Source organism: Dreissena polymorpha, chromosome 10, assembly GCF_020536995.1.
Source record: "Dreissena polymorpha isolate Duluth1 chromosome 10, UMN_Dpol_1.0, whole genome shotgun sequence".
NCBI lineage: Eukaryota > Metazoa > Mollusca > Bivalvia > Myida > Dreissenidae > Dreissena > Dreissena polymorpha.
The window spans coordinates 43,260,111-43,281,240 of NC_068364.1; the positions used below are offsets into that span (position 1 = coordinate 43,260,111).

Sequence of the window (21,130 nt, forward strand, 5' to 3'; positions counted from 1 at the left end):
AACTTGAGAACAAAAGAATCTGTAGCCGCGAACTTTGTTGGTTTTGCGTGAGCCGTACTGTACAATTGTTATTTCAACAAATAAAGATATTGTTTGTAAATCAGGATTTGACATTCAGCAAGCAAGCTGTTTACTTTCATATTGGAATACATTTTCGCGATCTAATGTGATCGTCAATAGTGATGACATTAGTTAATAAGTTGAAATTTAAATCTAGTAGTCACTACGAATCAAGGCGATTTGCGGTGTTTTCGCAATGATTCTACAGCTGATCTTTATCACCAGATGGTCGCAGTGAAATCACCGTGAATCAACCACAGAGTGGATTCACCGCAATTTGCGGCGAATCACTGCGATTTGCCACGCTGGCCCATACGCGGTGGTGGGTGATTTAGGCAAAAATCGCGGGGCGCGTAGTGTACGCTTATATCTTGCTTATTTTGTGAAAACTTTCAAAATATTCTTGTCCTTAACTGTTGGACCTAGGGCTACCACATTTCGTATGTAGTGAGATATAGTAGTCCTCTACAAAGTTTGCTCAAATTATGCCCCTGGGGTTAAATTTGACCTAGCCCAGGGGTCACAAAAGTGTACATTTGCTTAAATAGGGCCTATATTTAAGTATTTGCACACACCAAGAATATTTTCAGCCTTTTTCAGCAGTGGAGCGATACAGGGCCATCATGGCCCTCATGTACTTGTTTGTTAACTTGCAGAAAATGCACTTTTTGAAAAAAAATGAATGAATTTAGTCTTTCTTTTTGGAAATTTTCAGACAGCAATTTGGAATTTCGTAGTTTTTCTTCAATTGGGAAAGTATACCTTTTACAGGTACTTTATAAAGAAGAAAAAAAAATCGCTGGGTTGCATGTCATAAGCCGCTTATCACAGGCTAGAATGTTAATACTCAGACTATATTTAGAAATAGAGGACCAGTTTGTAAGAAGCAGGGTTATTTTGCTTTGCATCTGTTCTTTAGTCCGTTGGTCCGTAGACCAATTGTGTTCCACAATATATCTAGGGAATGCTTTGACCTACAGCCAGGCAACATGTTTTATGTTTACATCAGTGCCCCAGATAATTATTTGGGTAATAGGGTTTTCACCCGTTGATTTTGAAAAATAGGGTGATTTCAGTTTTTAAAAAGGGTGAAATATGTTATTAACATTTATACCTCAAACTCATGTATGCTTTACTTTTGTTGCACAGACTGGTTGCAGTATGCACATTTCAACTTTTATTTCTGCCCTATCAACGTAAACCATTTCTAACCAGGGATATGACTTTTACCACTTTTGACAGTTTTTTTCAATCACGGAGTCGGACTTTCCGTCATGTTTTTGGATGTCAACTAGCTACTTTCAACTGCTGCATACACAGTGGATAAGAAATCGATAACACAAATGATTGCGTTGTTTGTACGTGGTTGGAAAAAGTTTGCGATCGACATACATTTAGCGCAACAATCGCGCATGTCTTTCGACCATGCATGGACATTTTTATTACGCATCGTTATAGAAACTGAAAGTACAGACACTTTACAAATGCACGTCATAAATATTTTGGTCAGACGCTTAATTTGTTTTGAAATTTAGTCCGCATAGCGTTTGAATAACTTCGACTGTTTTGATCCTCCGTCACCCAGGCGCTTGCTCACTGTTGAATGAATAAAATCTTCGCCGCCGTACGAAAATTATTCCAATTAAAAATTACCGAAATTGAGCGAAGCATTTTCGATCGAGACTCATATCGTACGCATCAAATTTAAAGAATAAGCGTAAAAGTCAAATTGATTGCGTTTAAAATACGCATTATATTGAATTTCTTTGCGTATTTAAACATTTTAATAGGGTGAAAAACGCCGATACACAGCTTATCTGGGTTACTGTTACATCGAGGAATATTAAGAGGTCAATCCATTTTAAGGTCAATAGGTCAAAGGTCACAGAAGATTACAACATGAAATTATAAAGATTTAGTAGTCAGTTTTAGTTCCTTGTTATACCCATAATAATATTATAAGCAGATTTTCAATTATGATAAAAGTTATATTACAGTACTGCCATTATTACATGTAAATGCATTTAATCATTCAATTTTAACCCATTTAAGACAACTGCATTAATGTTTACCTGACAATTAAAATGTCACGGTGACTCAACTTAGAAAAATGGTTTTCGGATGATAACTCAAGAATGCTTACGCCTAGGATCATGAAACTTCATAGGTACATTGATCATCACTGGCAAATGACCCCTATTGATTTTCAGGTAACTAGGTCAAAGGTCAAGGTCACAGTGACTCTTAACAGTAAAATGGTTTCCTGATGATAACTCAAGAATAATTAGGAACATTTTGAACAAACATATTGTTTGCACACGCTAACCTGACCATTCAAACATTTAACAATGGCGTCTTTACTTTTCCACAAATAGATCACATGACAACAACAAAAGCAAAATAATCACAAGAGGTTAAATAACAACAACAAATATTGGGAGATAGTAGACCAGGTTGCATGTCATAAGTCGCTCATCACAGGCTAGACTGGACATACTGAGTTTGGGAATAGACATTAAATATACGTCATGCTAGTTTTTTTGTGGGATGGAAGAGCATTAATGATCTTTTCTTGCATGTGTTATTATGGATAGTGTGGTCAAGGTGTACAATGATACTAAAACTGAAAACAATATTAACTACTAGAAATGTATTCTTAGTACATTGATACCTCTACAATCCAATTTGTCCCACAACTGCACAAATCTCTTTAAATTATGAACAAACATGGAGTTGCACAAGTTAACCTGACAATTACTATGTTACTGTAGAAGTATCCCTCTATTTGAGTAACGCTTCTCACAATTGAAAAAATATTATTGTTTGGTTAAAGGGATTGTCACATAACTCTTCTTATGTAAAAAAAACTTAAAAAAAATATCAAGGTGCATAATTTCACATGGTGGGTTATACTTTAAGAATAGTCCATCCCTCTATCAGCTGTACTCTTTGAGTTACTCACAACACAATTTTAAATGTGATTTCTTTGCTAAACAGGGCCATAACTCTGGGTATGTTGAAAAAGACATATTAAACTATGCATGTGGGTAAAATTACACAATGATAAATATTTATGTAAAGTGATAGTCCTCTTGTAGCAAGCAATACTGTTTATTTTACACTGCACATATGTTAAAATGTCATTTTTGTATAAATATAAGACATTACTACAATTATGATGAAAACAACAGAAACAACATATAGAAGTGCGCATTAGCTCACATGCCTGGTTACTGTACTTGTTAAGTTGCAGGAATACATGTGGAGTTATATACAACAGAAAAGTCACGCAGATGGATGGAAAAGTGCAAATCTATATACCCCATATTAAGCCCAAGAAGCGTTAATTTATTGTTCATGTATGTTTTTATTTGACACTTTATACTTGTTTGAAGCATTTCATAATATCACTGACTATTCCTTGGTATGTACATGTATTAATTGTTTATTTCAGCCAGTGCAGTAAAGTGACCCAGATTTCGGAGCTGACCAACACGCAGCCCTCAGGCCTAGAGGGGCTGTCAGTGGAGCTGGAAACTGTCCTGGGGGAAATTAAAACCCTGCAGATCAGTCAGGAGGCCAGCATTCAGTCATTGCAGAGAACATACAATGAACATAGGGAAGTTATGATAGAGCAAATGTGTGGCAATTTAAATACTTTTATAGATGAATGTGATAATAATTCTGTGGGAACATCAGGCGGAAATGAGCAATATTTAAAAGAAGAGATGTGTAGGAGTGTTCTCTCTATCGTGAATGAATTCGATAATATTACTGCAAAGGAACTTAACGAGATGAGAGATGAAGTTATAAGCATTAAAGGGTCAGTTACAAGTTCTATTCATAAATGCACCAGTCTTCACAATGACTTGTCACATTTCCATGAAATTGTTGAGAAAATTGGAGATCATAAGCAGCTCTGCCTTATAGCCAGCATAAAATGTAAGCATATAATACAGCAGGCACTGACTCTGCTGGGAAAGTCAGGCAAGGCGTTTAATGTCCAGAGTAATGCTAAGCACAATGTGAGAATACCAAGTGATTCATATCAATGTAGTATCACAGGCGTATGTGTTCTGACTGATGGGCAGGTGCTGATCGCAGACTGGAATAATAAGAGGTTCAAGCTGCTGAACCAGCAGTACCAGGTGGTGAGTCACTGTGATGTGACTGAATATGTAAGGGACATGTGTCAGATCACACCCAGTGAGGTTGCGGTGGCTCTGGATGATAATGCTAGCAACACACATAATGTCCAGTTTATTACAGTCACCCAGAGCCAGCTCACTCTTGGTAGGAAGCTTGAGTTACAACATACATGTATAGGTATTGACCACCACGAGGGTGAACTGTTTATCTGCTCTGGTACTGCTCTGTTCAAGTACACACTGAGTGGCAAACAGGTCTGCAGACTCTATGAAGATGAATCTGCTTATGACACAGGTAAGAATCATGGTGAATTCATCTTGATAACATACCTATTATGTACAGGGATTTTTCTAGCCATTGTGAGAAAAGGAGTTTAGTCAAATTGTGTTATTTTAAATCCATACAATGACAAATTTGGGAATTTTTATCGACTAAATAACCGAGTTGGGATTTATTTTTTTAATCAACAAATATTGACCCATTAGGCCTTTATCTTGTTATTTTGAAAAAATAACCATATAAATTATAGTTATATACTTTGTGAGATAATAATAAAATGAAATTCAGATGTAATAGCAGAAAACCCGCTGATGTATTACAAAATATTTGTTTTATAACTCCAATGTGCCCTTTGAATGCTACAGTACATTGTAGCCAAAACAAGATTCAGAAATATTGATTTATAAACATGAGTAATGAAGTATTTTGACTGTCACTACATGGCATGTCTATAAATAGAAACTGTGTTCCTGGGAGAGAGACACTTTCTGACCATGTCTTAATTTTGTGGTTTTAAAATGATTGTACATGTACAATATGTTTACCTGTTGATAGAACTGTTCAATTTTTTCAGTATGTGTAATTGTTTCCATCTGTGTAATTGTTTTGCTTCAATTCATATCTTACTCACCAGTCGCATTTCAACATGTCAAACGTTAACACAATAGCTCTGCTACTGAAGTTTATTGTCACGCTTAACTATTGAATTATTGAAATGTATGCATATATTTTAGATGTGTAAAGGCCTCTTTATAGCAACATATGCGTAATACAATATCACTGCAGTTTGTTTAATAAGATTATTTAATATTTACAGTAATTCAATATCTTGATGTTACTCTGTTTTGCAGTAGAGAAGTGTGCTGTGAGTCCCACAGGAGACAGGCTGTACATCATCAGCTTCTTCCAGGACAAGCTTCTCACCCTGGCCAAGGATGGCACACTCCTGGCTACATACACAGACCCAGCACTAGGTGAACCATCTGGTCTACATGTGACCCCTGCAAGCCAGGTGCTGGTCTGTGGATGGTCCAACACTGTACTACAGGTGGGCTGGGAGGGAGAGAGTAAGCTGGCTAATCTGGCTACTCAGAAGGATGGAGTGGCGTGGCCACGGTCAGTCTGCTACAGCAGCACAACATCATCCATCATTGTGGGACAGTGGTGTAGCGACACAATCCTGGTGTTCAGAGTGGAATAGTGTGTACATGTATGTATTAGTTGTTGTAATAAGTGATTAATATTTCAATGACAATGTGTTGTTTAGCATACGAACATAGTAGTGTGTGATGTTACAATACAACATTAAGTGTGTAGTTAAAGATACAAATAATTTATGTGCACATATTGTTATCTAATTACACACTGTGAGGGTTTTTGTTGGAACATAAGATATAATGCATATTATGTTATGTTGTCATAACGTTTGTGTCATTATGGTCCTAAAATTTAGTTCTTGTAAACTTTGCATGAAAAAACAAAGCATTTCAGCTGAAAATTTAATATTTCTACATATATGCACATCTACATAGCAACTGAGGCTATTTTTAGACTTTCATTTCTATAAACACCATGCCATGTAAGAAATGTATATGGATTAATACTCTTTTAATAAAATATGACATTGTTAAGTAATCTTTGGAGGAGTATATATTGATATTTTATGCAATGTTTACAGAAAGGTAACACTTAATGTGAGATTTATTTATTTTCATATTTTATGATGTTGAACATGTCTTATTGATTTTTATTGCATTTATATCAATGTTTGTAAGTCCTAAATATACATACAAGAAATACATCGAGCTATTCTACTGCTCCAGTTGCTGCTGACAGTCGGGACAACGATGCTGAGGATGTGGGGGACAAGCATGACGCAGAAGGTAAAAGAGACGCTTTGTCAGGCCTTTTCTTGGCCACTTTGGGAAAAAATGCAGTTAAGGGATTTTGAAAATGTTTCGTGCTAAAAGTCCATTGATTTGGGAAAACACATTTAATAAGTTTTAATAATACTTCAAATTATAGGAATAAAATCCTATTATAATAGTTATAAACTTTGTTAGATCTAATTGAAACATAATTGAGATATAATTTTCATAAGGAACAGCATATAACACGCTTTGGGTATGGGTTCGTTTAACAGACCCATAAATACTCAAGGAAAAGCCCTGCTTGTGTATTTCCTGTTTATTAAGATGAGGTGGAAGAGAATAGTATGAATTTACATAAGGTAAAATATCCTTTTAAATTGTTTGTTTTTTGTAAAATCATATAAATTTGTCCGCATGTTATATTGTGGTTAAAAGAAGACTTTCATGGACGTGGTAGTTAATGCGTGACTTTCTCGGTTTGGAAACAATAAATATGGAATTTGTGTCAGTTATTTTCCAGTGTGTTTGTATTTAATTTGTGGATCGTTCAACCCTTAAAATCAATAAAAAATAATGTCCCGCGAATAATAATGTTTTTGCAGTGTATAAATAAGTGAAGTGGACGAGAATGATATGATATAATTTCACAGAAGGTAAAATGGCGTTTATTCTTGTGTATATCGTGTTTTCAGTACAACTTATTTTACTTGATGATCAATAACTCAAACCCTTCTCCAGCTCGATGCTTTCCAACTTACCGATACAGACACCTCAAAAACACAACACTGCAATAATTTCTGTCATCCCCATGCAAGCCTAATGAGTTTTTATAAAGCTGTGAGATATTTAATTAAGCCTATTTGATTGGAATCTATTCCATCTAATGCCGTATAGAGTCTGTTTGTGAGGAGGTGTTAAGTTTTCATTGTGTATACAGTGTTGTTTTTTTTGTCAAAACAGGCCAAGTCACAAAGGAGCACGATTTACATAAAACCACCTTTTTTTCACGGGATATTATGCGTTCTTGCTAGTAACATGTAATAAATGCATTTTGTTTCATGGAGTTAACGAGTATTGAAAAGTGAAAAGAAAAATTATTAAATGGGAAAATTTGTATGGGAAAATAATTTAAACTAGCAAATTCGTTGAATTGATAGCCCACGCCAATATGCTATTGGACACAAAAGTATTATATTTGACACTCAAAACAACATTGCTTCAAGATACAAAGGGCCATAACTCTGTTATTAACAGATGGTGTACAATGCCATTTGGCGTGCATCATCCTCTTATCCATATATATACTCATTTCATGTTTCAATAAAATCCGCCAAAGCACTTCAAAAATATGGCTCCGGACACACAAAAAGCATTTTTCAAGATACAAAGGGCCATAACTCTGTTATTAACTGATGGTGTACAATGCCATTTGGGGTACATCATCCTCTTATCCATATGCATACTCATACCAAGTTTCAATGAAATCCGCCAAAGCACTTACAAGATATGGCTCCGAAAAGACGGGTGGACGGACGGAAAGACGGATGGACGGAAGGACTGACAGACAACGCCAAAACAGTATCCCTCCGCCTATGGCAGGGGATAATAAAAAGTACAGAATCTCGTATTGAGCAACTCTAAACTCACAAATTCGCACTGAAAGAAGCTTAAACACGTTTTAATAATATTATATTTCTTCTACGATATAGCATATAAGATGTTTACAGTATATTTACTGTATTCTGTTATATAAGTTAATATTATTTGCTCTTGAAAGCCCTTTATAAATCTAAGCACCGGCAATGGAAGCCATATGTCTTATCAGGCATTATTATAATAATTTTCATTGTTCAAACATTTCTACGTAAAAGATCAATCTGAAGTTTGGCATACACATTGAGGATAGATGAAAAATGATAAGGAAGTGCATATTTTTTGCGTTTTAAACAGTTCAGGTTGTCTTATAGGTTACATTATACTAAATAATAGTTTCATGTAGGGCTGTACTCTCTAAAAAAAATCATATTTTACTCGAAGCTATGTTTTACACTTTAGACTGGTGTTCTGTCTTTATCTCTTGGATATATTGGAAGGGAAAGAAAAGGTGCTCACTGCTTAATCCCTGACATATGATAAAGTTAGAGACTTAAGTACAAGTTTGACCTGAAAACAGTTACATTGCACTAGAAAATGACCGGAAAATTTAAGGTGCAAAAGAAGTAGAGTTTGATTTGAGTAAAGTTAATGTTTGGTTTTAACATGACATATCTTTTTTATTGCTTAAATCGATTCAGCTTAGAATGAACTTTCAGAAAAAAGTATGGTTATGGTGGTCTCTATGTTCTAAATGTTGCATTTATTTTCTCTTTAATTTGTCGCTTTTACATTGAATTATATAGGGAAATCATTTAGTATATTGTGGCTTTTAATTAATTTAGCTTACACTAACAAGGGAGAGAACTGTCAATATGTACCAGCAGTGAGTTGTTGCCATTAAATTGTTTCATATTTTATTAATTTGTAATATTTCTTACAACTTTTATGACATGATGGCTTACTTTGGAACTGTTGTCTAGTGTGAATTTAAACAGAGTTTAACACCAAAGACCTGTAAAGTAGTGTTTTTCCCAGGCCATTTTAGCGTGGCGAAAAGCCACGCCGCCCTCCCGTATCGCCACGCTGCCCTTTTTAAAGGCAAATTTCGCCACGCGCCCTTTTTTCAAAGGCAAATTTCGCCACGAAATTTGCCTTACGATCTAACTTGGTCCGCAAAATCAGCTTCCTTGATTGTCTGTGACGCTCCGACTGTGCTTGATTTACTCGAGAGGCGTCAATGTCTAATCGACTATATTTAATTGAGCAGATTTAATCTATAACAGTGCTCGATTAGGTCTTACTGGCTGACCCAAAGCTGTGAATTAGTCATGCGTGAATAACCCCGTGTCAGTATCAATCGATAATGCCGGAAGCTATGTTATACCAAGCGCACTTTTCGCTCGGCAATCTGTACTCCTCCACGATATAATCATTACTTCGGAGACATTTGATGAAAACTCGATGTTATTCTTGTGGCAATTGTGCTTTGCATGCATTATGCAGTTATATCCAAACATATTTTTTTACGCATCATTACTGTTAAATTCACAAACAAATTTATTCTTTATCGATTTCGTCTTTAAGATAATTAGATCTAATTATTGAAATAATTACCGAGACGTATACCAATTTAACAAAATACGAATCGCGTATACGATTTAACGTTGCTATGCGCACCTGTAGCTTACATCATTTGACATTTTATCAACATGGCGGACTATACAGAATTAAATTGTGACTCGGCAAAAATGGCAAATAACGTCGTAAACGATCGAACTAACGATGGAGATTATACATTAAGAAGGAATAAATGAAATGTCTGTGATAATCAACGATGCATAAAAATGTTTTAGATAGCAACAACATTATTTGTTTATTTGTAATCTACTCGGTGGATGTATGTCACGGAAACGAGTGTTTGCATATTGTTAGCGATCAATTTACTCGCAATGTTATTTTAAACATCTGTCGAGATTATTGTTAGAAAATGGGATAAGACAAACATGGTTTCATTTATATGTTAGTGGATCTGTGTATAATCAGATTCATATGCATATATTGCTTTATGTTTGTCGTGCTGTACAGCTTATTGAAACAGCATGGAACTTAAATGTACATTGCAAGGTAAATATATTAATATAAATCATAGTAAGTTAAATACATCTATTACCATTAAATGTGCTTGTTTATATGTTATTTTTTCCACAACTGCTTCGTGGAGCAAATAACATGGAACGTTTCTGCCCTTTTTTGCCTAAACTGCGCGCTAAAATGCCCTTTTTGAAAGTAATGCGCCATGCCCCTTTGCCCTCCTGGGAAAAACACTAGTAAAGGCATGGTAAAAATGGTGTGTGTGTTTTTGTAACTTTGGGAATACATTAATATGAAGTTGTTGCCTCCCATTTATTATTATCCCCAGCCATAGGTGGAGGGATATTTTTTTGGCGTTGTCCCTCCGTCCGTCTTTCCGTCCGTCCATTCATCCGGAGCCATATCTTGGAAGTGCTTAAGCGGATTGCATTGAAACTTGGTATGAGTATATATATGGATAAGAGAATGATGCACGCCAAATGGCATTGTACACCATCTGTTAATAACGGAGCTATGGCCCTTTGTATCTTGAAAAATGCTTTTTTGAGTGTCAAATATAACACTTTTGTGTCCAGAAGCATATCGGCGGGGGATATCAATTCAAAGAATTTGCTTGTTGAAACTTGTATCAACAGTGAATCCTCTGTGAAAGAATTGTAAAAGTTAACAGATTATGATTATGAGTACAATAAACAATTTATTATTTTTAACAAGATGATTTTCTATTCTTTTTTGTTGTTATGCAGGAAAAAACTGGCTAAAAACATCAATGAGCCACGCTGTGAAAAAATAGGGCTTAATGCATGTGCTTAGATTGTAGTCCCAGATTAGCCTGTGCAGTCGGCACAGGCTACTTAGGGACAACAATTACCTCTTTAAAGGTATGTTTTGTTGAAAATAAGTATCTTCTTTTGTGAAAATCCAGTATCGTCAGAAAGTGTCCTCCATGATTTGCTTATGTGGATTTCACATGCTAATCTGGGACGAAAGCTTCTAATATTGATGAGCGGCAAATTGGCTTATAAAATTACACTGAAAGTTAAGTAAGAATAATAATTATGAATTTACAGGTTATTAAAGCATTAGCCAACACTTTTAATGTTTTAATACGAAATGGTTTAATTGCATTAATTTTCATTAATTGCTATTTAGGACAAGGCACCAATGAAATGCCAAATTAGAAATTCAGATAATTATGTTTTGCTGTTGAAAACCTTCACATCCAATCAAGAGGCATATATGTAGTGTATTATGCATTGTATTATAAAAATGTGTTACAAGTTCATATCCCCCAATCTTGTGTTGTTGTTTTCAGGAGAGCACCAGCATTAATATCGAGTTGGCCAAGCAACAGCACCAGTCTGGCCTGCAGGAGCCCCAATACAGAACCATCCTTTCCCTCCCCTGATCCCTAGCTCCTCCCACTGGACCTCCGGCCTCAAAGGGTCAGCATCGTTACACAAGTCTGTGCAATAAATCCTCAGCACGTCAAGTTTTCACGCGCTGTTATGAACAACCGAAATATCCGTGTCTAGATTTCCCCAAGCAAGCCCGAGTAGTTTTGTTTAGCTCTAGTGCCAGAGTGGGATGAGTGTTACAGAAGCGAGACGTTATAGCAGTACTTATGGTAACGCTAACAGTTAACGCAAACAGTTAGTTCCTGCTGTGGACATCACGAAGAATCGCACGAAGAATTAAACGTTGAATAATTTGTTTAATTCTTTATAAGACAGCTATATATTCAGCAAGGAACGAGAGAAAAAAAGGAACAATTGAAATGATTCATTCAGAAGTATATCTGCTGTAGATAGTTAGGACAGTAGTAGCGTTACAGACTGTCCTCAGCGCACAATATATTCATGTGGTGCACCACAGACGCAAATTCCCCCCATTATTGAAAACAAGTTGCTAAAAGTAAACACGTCCGGTTATGTACTCCGAGCCCAAAGGGCATTGCATTGAATTGGGACTAAAGAAGGCTAAAAAACATGACACCAGTTTTGTTGTATGCTCCAGTACACCCTTCGACTCTCAGCCCGAAGTTAATCAGAACTCAAACTCGGCCCTTAACAATATCCGCGAGGCCAGCATATCAGCTCAGCTTCTGAGCTTCAGGTGAGACCTTACAGTGTTAGTAACTTTGTCAAAGATTGGGCTTAAATTCAGCCCCATTCCTCAAAAAGTCTAATTTTGTATGCCCCCTTTCGAAGAAGAGGGGGTATATTGCTTTGCACATGTTGGTCTGTTGGTCGGTCTGTCGGTCGGTCCATCCACCAGGTGGTTTGTGGATGATAACTCAAGAACGCTTGGGCCTAGGATCATGAAACTTCATAGGTACATTGATCATGACTCGCAGATGACCCCTATTGATTTTGAGGTCACTAGGTGAAAGGTCAAGGTCACCGTGACCCGAAATGGTTAAATGGTTTCCGGATGATAACTCAAGAACGCTTAGGCCTAGGATCTCTAAACTTGATAGGTAGATTGATCATGACTCGCAGATGACCCCTATTGATTTTCAGGTCACTAGGTCAAGGTCACATTGCCCCGAAATAGTTAAATGGTTTCCGGATGATAACTCAAGAATGCTTATGCCTAGGATAATGAAACTTGATAGGTAGATTGATCATGACTCGCAGTTGAACCCTATTGATTTTCAGGTCACTATATCAAAGGTCAAGGTCACAGTGACCCGAAATAGTTAAATGGTTTCCGGATAATAACTCAAGAACGCTTATGCCTAGGATCATGAAACTTGATAGGTACATTGATCATGACTTGCAGATGACCCCTATTGGTTTTCAGGTCACTAGGTCAAAGGTCAAGGTCATGGTGACCTGAAATAGTAAAATGCTTTCCAGATGATAACTCAAGAACGCTTATGCTTAGGATCATGAAACTGCATAGGTACATTGATCATTACTCACAGATGACCCCTATTGATTTTGAGGTCACTAGGTCAAAGGTTAAGGTCACCGTGACCCGAAATAGTAAAATGGTGTCCAGATGATAACTGAAGAACGCTTATTCCTAGGATCATGAAACTTGATAGGTAGATTGATCATGACTCGCAGATGACCCCTATGAATTTTAAGGTCACTAAGTCAAAGGTCAAGATCATGGTGACCTGAAATAGTAAAATGGTTTCCGGATGATAACTCAAGAACGCTTATGCCTAGGATCATGAAACTTCATAGGTACACTATTCATGACTGGCAGATGACCCCTATTGATTTTCAGGTCACTAGGTCAAAGGTCAAGGGCACAGTGACAAAAAACATATTCACACAATGGCTGTCACTCCAACGGAGAGCCCATATGGGGGGCATGCATGTTTTACAAACAGCCCTTGTTTTATAAATATTTACTGGTTAAAATTTACAATGCATTATTTGCCAAAAAAAGTGTTTGATAGGTTGCAACAATGAGTTACTTGCCTTATTAAGCTGTATAAGTTGAAACTTAGTACAATCAAAATACAAATCAAAAATTATAAATTGTTAAGTATTTGTGTTCACGTATAACTGATTATGATTTTTATTTAAATTAGAAACCGGATGTTTGCAAAGACAATATCACTATACTGCTTTTATATCCTTATGCACACACTTTTAACGCCAGTGACTAAACTTTTCATCTAAGGTCTGTCTTACAAAAACAATTGCATAAAATGTAGACATCAACTAGTATCGATTCAATATCACATACATATAAAAAATTTAACCAGAATAGGCTATTATTACTAGTATAATGGCCCCTGGTAGCAAGACAGAATATCATATACTTAATTCACCATAGACTTTCATCTGTTTTTGCATTTCTGTCTAATCCATAGGCAAAACGTGTGTGATCAAGTACTCATATACTTACAGTATTGTGTCTTATGACTTGTTGTATTGTCTATTGCAAGTTGTTTAGTCTCGCGTAATAAGATGTGCACATTTAAATATGTACAGTCTCATATTTTAAGTTGTTCAGTGTCATGTTAAAAGTTGTATTGTTTTACAGTTAAAGTTGCCGAGTATCAAATTAAAAATTATGTAGTCTTTCATTTTAAGTTGTTACCGTAGGTTTCCACGTATAGCGCGCACCCGCGTATAGCGCGCAGGCTGTTTTTTAAATGCAAAAATGGAGAAAAAAATATTTAAAGACAATAAAACTACCTAATCGGCCTGAAAATGGCCGCCATTTTACTATTGCACAATCCAATAATCAGGGGCATTGGAAAGCTTAATTAAGAATTCAAAATAGGAAGCGTCATTATGATTAGGAGCATGGGTTGCATAGCACTATACTTTTTTTACAATTTTGTAATTTTCTAGCAAAAGATTAACAGTCCACGTGCATTTCTTGAAAACGTGAGAAAATAAGAATAGTGTACATTGTGTGATTTTTCCTCGGGGAAAGCATGGGCATTACCGGTAAATTTGAATGTGGCATGGGAGACGGGGATACAGTTGTTGAGGTACACCACTGTTCAACATTCAATATTTATACACACAAAATGCATTTGAATATCTTCACGTTCTCAAGTGTCAATTAGTGTCTCAAATGTCAATTAGCGTCTTAACAAGTCGTGGCACATATTACTCAATAACATCTGCCAATTACGAAGTGAAAAATGACCCCCTTTCACACCTACCTTACATGCAAAAAAGACCTCGTTCGCACCTACCCTTGCCTGCTCTCCGGAATGTCGACAACAATCCCCATCGGAATTCATCAATTAAGAAGTGTAAACACAAACAAAGAAATGTCCGCAAGTTTATTCAAACATATTTATTTTTTACCAAAACTTCTTCTACCGCATTCATATCTACCAGTTGTTTCGACAATGGCCCCTCAGTCTGTACGATTATAGGGTGGTAGTTTTCTGGAAAAAAACATGGCGGCTATTTTGATTATTTACGATTACACAACATATTTTTTACCAATCTAGCAGCCAGGATGGCGTTGTATCAATGTATAGCGCGCACCAGCTTTTTAGTTTGAATTTTGGAGGTAAAACACTGCGCGCTATACGTGGAAACCTACGGTAGGCTTATTTGGGCAGACACTTTGTGCACAATTTATAAAGCCCTGTTTTCTCGGTATGAGGCTCAAAGTAAATCCCCCTACAGTCTGTTACAGAGTTGTACAAGATGATACCAGGTGAGCCTTGTTATGGGAAAAGGGTGCTTAATGCATGTTATGTACCATCCACAGATTAGCCTGTGCAGTGCGCACTCTGAATTATCAGGGATAATGCTTTCCATTTTTGAGGAAATTTTCGCTTTAAAGAAATTATTTCTAAACAAAAATCATGTCTTGGTGGAAAGTGTCGTCTCAAGTTAGCCTGTGTGGACTTCACAGGCTAATGTGGTACTATACATATTCATTAAGCCCAGTTGTCCGGAATATGGCTCAAGTTTAGTCTGCTTCCATTCTGTTGGTATTCGTAAATTCTGATTAGAACAAATATGGTATAAAAACCACTATGATTAAAAACTGGTAATTGAGACATCGGTGTACATATAAATGCAAATTTAACATACATATTGAGCAATTCTAATAGTAGCTCACAATTTCCCAATTTAACGTAGTTTGCCATTTTTAAAGAGTTGGCCACTAATTTTTTCACAAAATTGAAAACTTCGATCCGTATTTTGTTCATAAAATATCATATCAAACACAGTTAATGTTTAAAATAACTTGGACAAAATATTGTTTTGTTATTGGTAACTGTGATAATATAGATTTATGGGCATCAACAAAGTACAGACAAACTAGTATTGTAATATGATAGTTATTTAGCGCAAATGGCCTGTAACATAATTTTTACTCCAAGGTGTATGTGAAAAAAAGCCTTTTCTTTCCATCTTTATAAAGTACACGTAATAGGCACTTCCTTATATGCATGTGGACTAATAAAATGAGCACTGAAACTGAACATTTCAACAAAAACGCATGTCAAAGAATATATTTTAATCGGATTTGTGCAATTAAGTTCCATGCAATTAAAAATACATATAATTCCCAATTTAAAAGATAGAATTTTCCCGATGTTTGATATTATTATGCTAATTTTCCTCATTGGTGTGGTATAGATACTTTTTTCAATTTGGCAAAACAATTGCTGTGTATTACTAATTGACTAGTTCAAAAGACTTCATATTGGTTTTCTCAATGTTACAGCACCTGCTAAGCATAGAAGACAAAGGAGTAGTGAAAGGCTCAGCCAAATCAAAGTCCAGCGATGTGAGGGTGAGACAGCCTTACCATGTCCTCGTATTGCAACATGAAGGACATTTTAGCTGAAACTAACAAGGGAGAGAACTGTAGATCTGCACCAGCAGTGAGTTGTTGCCCTTAAGTTGTTTAATGTTTTATTTATTTTTATTATGCCTTACAACTTACTTGTTTGATTGACTTAAAAAAAAATTCTAGTGTGAATTTAAACAGATTTTAACCATCAAAGATCTGTAAAGGCATGGTAATATAATATGTGTGTGTGTTTTTTTTCAACATTGGTGAGACATTAATATTATTATTAAATATTAATATTGTTGCCTCCCATTTATTGAAACCTATATTAACAATAAAACATATCTAATGGCATTTTAAAAGTAATGTGATTAATATAATAAGTACAATTAAAAAATATTAAATTTTTAACCAGATGGTTTTCCTTCTTTGTGTTATGCAGCAAAAAATTGTCTAATAGATAAATAAGATGTGATGTTGAAAAATGGGGCCTAATGCATGTGCTTAAATTGTTGTCGCAGATTAGCCTGTGCAGTCCACACAGGCTAATCACGGACAACATTTTCCTCTTAAAGTTATTTTTCATTGAACAAATAATCCTCTTTATGAAAATCCAGTCTAGTCAAAAAGTACCCTCCCTTATTAGCTTATGTGAATTTCACATGCTAATCTGGGACGACACTTTCTAACATCAGTTATACGCATATTGGCTTATGAAAATACATTTCTGGAAATGGAGTAAAGATTAAAGATATAAATTTACAGATAAGTAAAGCATTAGCCAACACTTTTCTTGTTTTAATACAAAATGACTTAATTGTTTTTACGTTCATGCTATTAAGGACAAGGAACCAATAAAATGCCAGATTAGAAATATATGTTGTTGAAAACCTTCACAACCTGTCAAGAGGCATAGTTTGTTATAGATTGTAATATAATTTGTTACAAGTTCCTATCAGCCACTGTGTTGTTGTTGTTTTCAGCAGAGCACCAGCATTGATATCAAGTTGACCCAGCAACCGCACAAGTCCCTCCTGCAAGAGACCCAGTCCAGAACCACCTTTCCCCGCCCCTGACTTCTAACTCCTCCCCCTTGACCTCCTAACTCAAAAAGTCAGCAGCGTTGAACAACTCCGTTCTGCAGGAAATTCTGAGCATAATTCTGTTCTGAACAAACGCAATGCCCACGTCAAGTTGTCCACACATAAGCCTGGGTAGTTTTGTTAAGCTAGAGTTCCACGTGGGCCTGAAAGGGACGAGTGTTACAGACACGAAAAGTTAAAGAAAAAAATAGCAGTAGTTATGGTTACGCTAACAGTTGGTTGTTGCTGTTGGACATCACAACAAATATCATGAAGAATAAAAAGTTCAATAACTTGTTCCAATCTTTATGGGACAAACAGAAATTGAACAGGAGAAAATCAAGGAACAATAAAAGCATAAGCTTTCCTATGGGATACTTAGACTGCTGTTGATAGTTTGGACAACAGTAGGGTTACGGACTGCCCCAGATTGTCCTCTCAGCGGCCAAAATATCATAATAGAACGGACTTTTGGCAATGTTACTAACAAAGAAAGGCAATAATGACTTGGTTGTGAATACCCAGAGCACGATACATCCATGCTGACAAAGAAAGGCGGTAATGACTTGGTTGTGAATACGCAGAGCGCGATACATCCATGCTGACACATAAAGGCAGTAATGACTTGGCTGTGAACACAGAACACAATACACCCATGCTGACACAGAATGGCATTAATGACTTGGCTGTGAAAACAGAGCACAATACATTCATGCTGAAACAGAAAGGCAGTCATGACTATGCTGTGAACACCCAGAGAACGATATATTGATGCTGACGCAGAAAAGCAGTAATGATTATGCTGTGAACACCCAGAGCAAGATATATCCATGCTGACACAGAAAGGCATTAATGACTATGCAGTGAACACCCAGAGCAAGATATATCCATGCTGACACAGAAAGGCAGTAATGACTATGCTGTGAACAACCAGACCACAAAACATCCATGCTGACACAGAAAGGCAGTAATGACTTGGTTGTGAACACCCAGAGCAAGATATATCCATGCTGACACAGAAAGGCAGTAATGATTGGCTGTGAACACAGAACACGATACACCCATGCTGACACAGAAAGGCAGTGATGACTTGGCTGTGAACACAGAACACGATACACCCATGCTGACACAGAAAGGCAGTAATGACTTGGCTGTGAACACAGAACACAATACATCCATGCTGACACAGAAAGGCAGTAATGACTTGGCTGTGAACACAGACCACAATACATCCATGCTGACACAGAAAGGCAGTTATGACTTGGTTGTGAACACAGAGCACAATACATCCTTGTTGACACAGAAAGGTAGTTATGACTTGGTTGTGAACACAGAGCACAATACATCCTTGTTGACACAGAAAGGTAGTTATGACTTGGTTGTGAACTCAGAGCACGATACATCCATGCTGACACAGAAAGGCAGTTATGACTTGGATGTAAATACCCAGAGCACAATACATCCATGCTGACACAGAAAGGCAGTAAAGACTTTGTTGTAAACACTAAGAGATCCATATATCCATGGGGTGTGCCACAGACGCAAATTACGCCCACTATTGTGAACAAGGTGCTTAAAGTGAACATGTTTGGTTTTGTTATGAGCACTTAGCACTCCGAGCCCAAAAGGCCTCACATTGAATTGATGCAAGAAAAGGCTTTGAAAAATAACAGCAGTTTTGTTGTGTGGTCCAGTACGCCCTTTGACTTGCAACCTGAATAAAGCAGAACTCAAACTCAGCTCTTAGCAATATCAGCAAGATCAGCATGTCATCTTAGCTTCTTGAGCACAGGTGAGACCTTACAGTGTTAATTATTTTGTTGAAATTGGGGCCGAATTCTTATCTCAAAAAGTCTATATCAATGATTACTGGCTTAAGTTCTCAATTCATGGTTTCCCCGAAAGAAAAAGAATGTTTTGATAGGTTGCAACATTGAGTTAATCAGAACTCAAATTCAGCCCTTGGCAATATCAGCGAGGACAGCATATCAGTTCAGCTTCTTGAGCTTCAGGTGAGATCATACAATGTTATTCATTTTGTCGAAATCTTGGCTAAAATTGAGTCCCAGTCGTAATCTTAAACAGTTTATTTTTTCCATAATTACTGGCTAAAGTTCTCAATTCAAGGTTTGACCCCAAACAATGTTTTAATAGGCTACAAATTGAGTTTGTTTCCTTATGCAGCTCTATAAGTTGAACCTAAGTGCAATTTATCTTGATAGCACTTATTCTCAATTTTTAAATTATGTTTAGCAAAAACTACAACCATTTTCCCAATTTAATTCAAAACACTATGATTTTTTGCGAATTGTCCCAATCCAAAAATGGTTAAAATAAACTCTGCACAGAGCTAGCCCCTAGTTATAGCACATTTTAAAGGTTTTTATCAGAATAATGGCTTAAATATACCCCCCAAACGTAGTTTAGGGGGGTATATAGGAGTGAACTTGTCTGTCGGTCAGTCTGTTGGTTCGTATTATTAATTAATAATTAAGTGTCCGCTCTCTAATTCAAGTAGTTTTCATCCTATCTTCACCAAACTTGGTCAGAAGTTGTATCTACATGATGTCTAGGCCAAGTTCAAACATGGGCCTTGCCGGGTCAAAAACTAGGTCACGGGGTCACTTATTGAGTTTTTAAACATTCAGCATGGTGTCCTCTCTCTTATTCAAGTAGTTTTCATCCGATCTTCACCAAACTTGGTCAGAAGTTTTATCTAGATGATGTCTAGGTCAAGTTTGAATATGGGTCATGCCGGGTCAAAAACAAGGTCACGGGGTATCTAAGTGCGTTTTAAACCTCACCATGTTGTCCGCTCTCTAATTGAAGTAGTTTTCATCCAATCCTCACCAAACTTGGTCACAAGTTTTATATAAATGATCTACTAGGACAAGTTTGAACATGGGCCATCCCGGGCATAAAACTAGGTCACCGGATCACTTTTTGTATTTTTTAACATCCAGCATGGTGTCCGCTCTCTAATTCAAGTAGTTTACATCCGATCTTCACCAAATTTGGTCAAAAGTTTTATTGAGATGATCTTAAGGCCAAGTTAGAACATGGGCCTTTCTGGGTCAAAAACTAGGTCAAGGGGTCACTTAGTGCGTTTTAAAAATTAAGCATGGTGTCTGCTGTTTTTTGTGAAGACGACATGCAAAATATTATGTTTCAATGCGGTATGTGGGGGTATTCGTCACGTCTGTGACAAAGCTCTAGTTTGCTTATTTCACTAAGTTTTATTACTATTTTGAACTCACATCTATTGTTTCTTATTAAATGCCATACATTTGTATTGTCTCACATTTAAAGTTGTTAAGTCTCAGGTATAAGTCATAAACAGTCACATTTAAAGGTGTGCAGACTCACACTTAAATATGTAGATTGTAACATTTAAAGTTGTGTTGTCTCACATTTTAAGTTGCTGACTATCACATTTAAAATTATGTAGTCTAACATTTAAAGTTATAGTGACCAGTTAAAGGTGTATAGTCTCACATTATAAATTGATCAAGAAATGCCTGTTTTTGATATACAAAAAAAATAATTACACCTTGCTTCAAACCCAAAAATACCAATTTCAAGTTGGTGCGCGTAAAACAGTGATACTACGTTATTTAGAGTTCTAAATGGTGAAAAATTAATTGCAATATTCTAAATATCAATTATAAGCACAATGTTTGGCATTTTAAATAAAACTGTAAAGTAAGGTGTTGCAAGGCTTATTCGTGTGTCACTAAACAATCCGGTTTTAGTTTACTT

General features: G+C 36.3%; 2 protein-coding genes across 3 annotated transcripts in view; one reads left to right on the plus strand and one right to left on the minus strand.

Moving 5' to 3' along the window:
• Nucleotides 1-21,130, minus strand: part of LOC127847548 (uncharacterized) — a 285,306-nt gene that overhangs the window by 194,274 nt on the left and 69,902 nt on the right. The window lies entirely within an intron of this gene.
• Nucleotides 1-21,130, plus strand: part of LOC127847550 (uncharacterized) — a 203,499-nt gene that overhangs the window by 176,140 nt on the left and 6,229 nt on the right. Inside the window, exons 2-8 of one of the 2 annotated variants that reach the window (XM_052379560.1) lie at nt 3,515-4,503; nt 5,340-5,698; nt 6,312-6,371; nt 11,362-12,161; nt 16,221-16,380; nt 17,273-18,735; nt 18,793-19,163. The exons of the other annotated variant lie outside the window; for it this stretch is intronic. Of the exons in view, the coding sequence (XP_052235520.1) occupies nt 3,515-4,503; nt 5,340-5,689 (1,339 nt within the window). The 3' untranslated portion in view covers nt 5,690-5,698; nt 6,312-6,371; nt 11,362-12,161; ... (1 more) ...; nt 17,273-18,735; nt 18,793-19,163. The remainder of the gene's footprint in view (nt 1-3,514; nt 4,504-5,339; nt 5,699-6,311; nt 6,372-11,361; nt 12,162-16,220; nt 16,381-17,272; nt 18,736-18,792; nt 19,164-21,130) is intronic. 2 annotated transcript variants of the gene reach the window in all.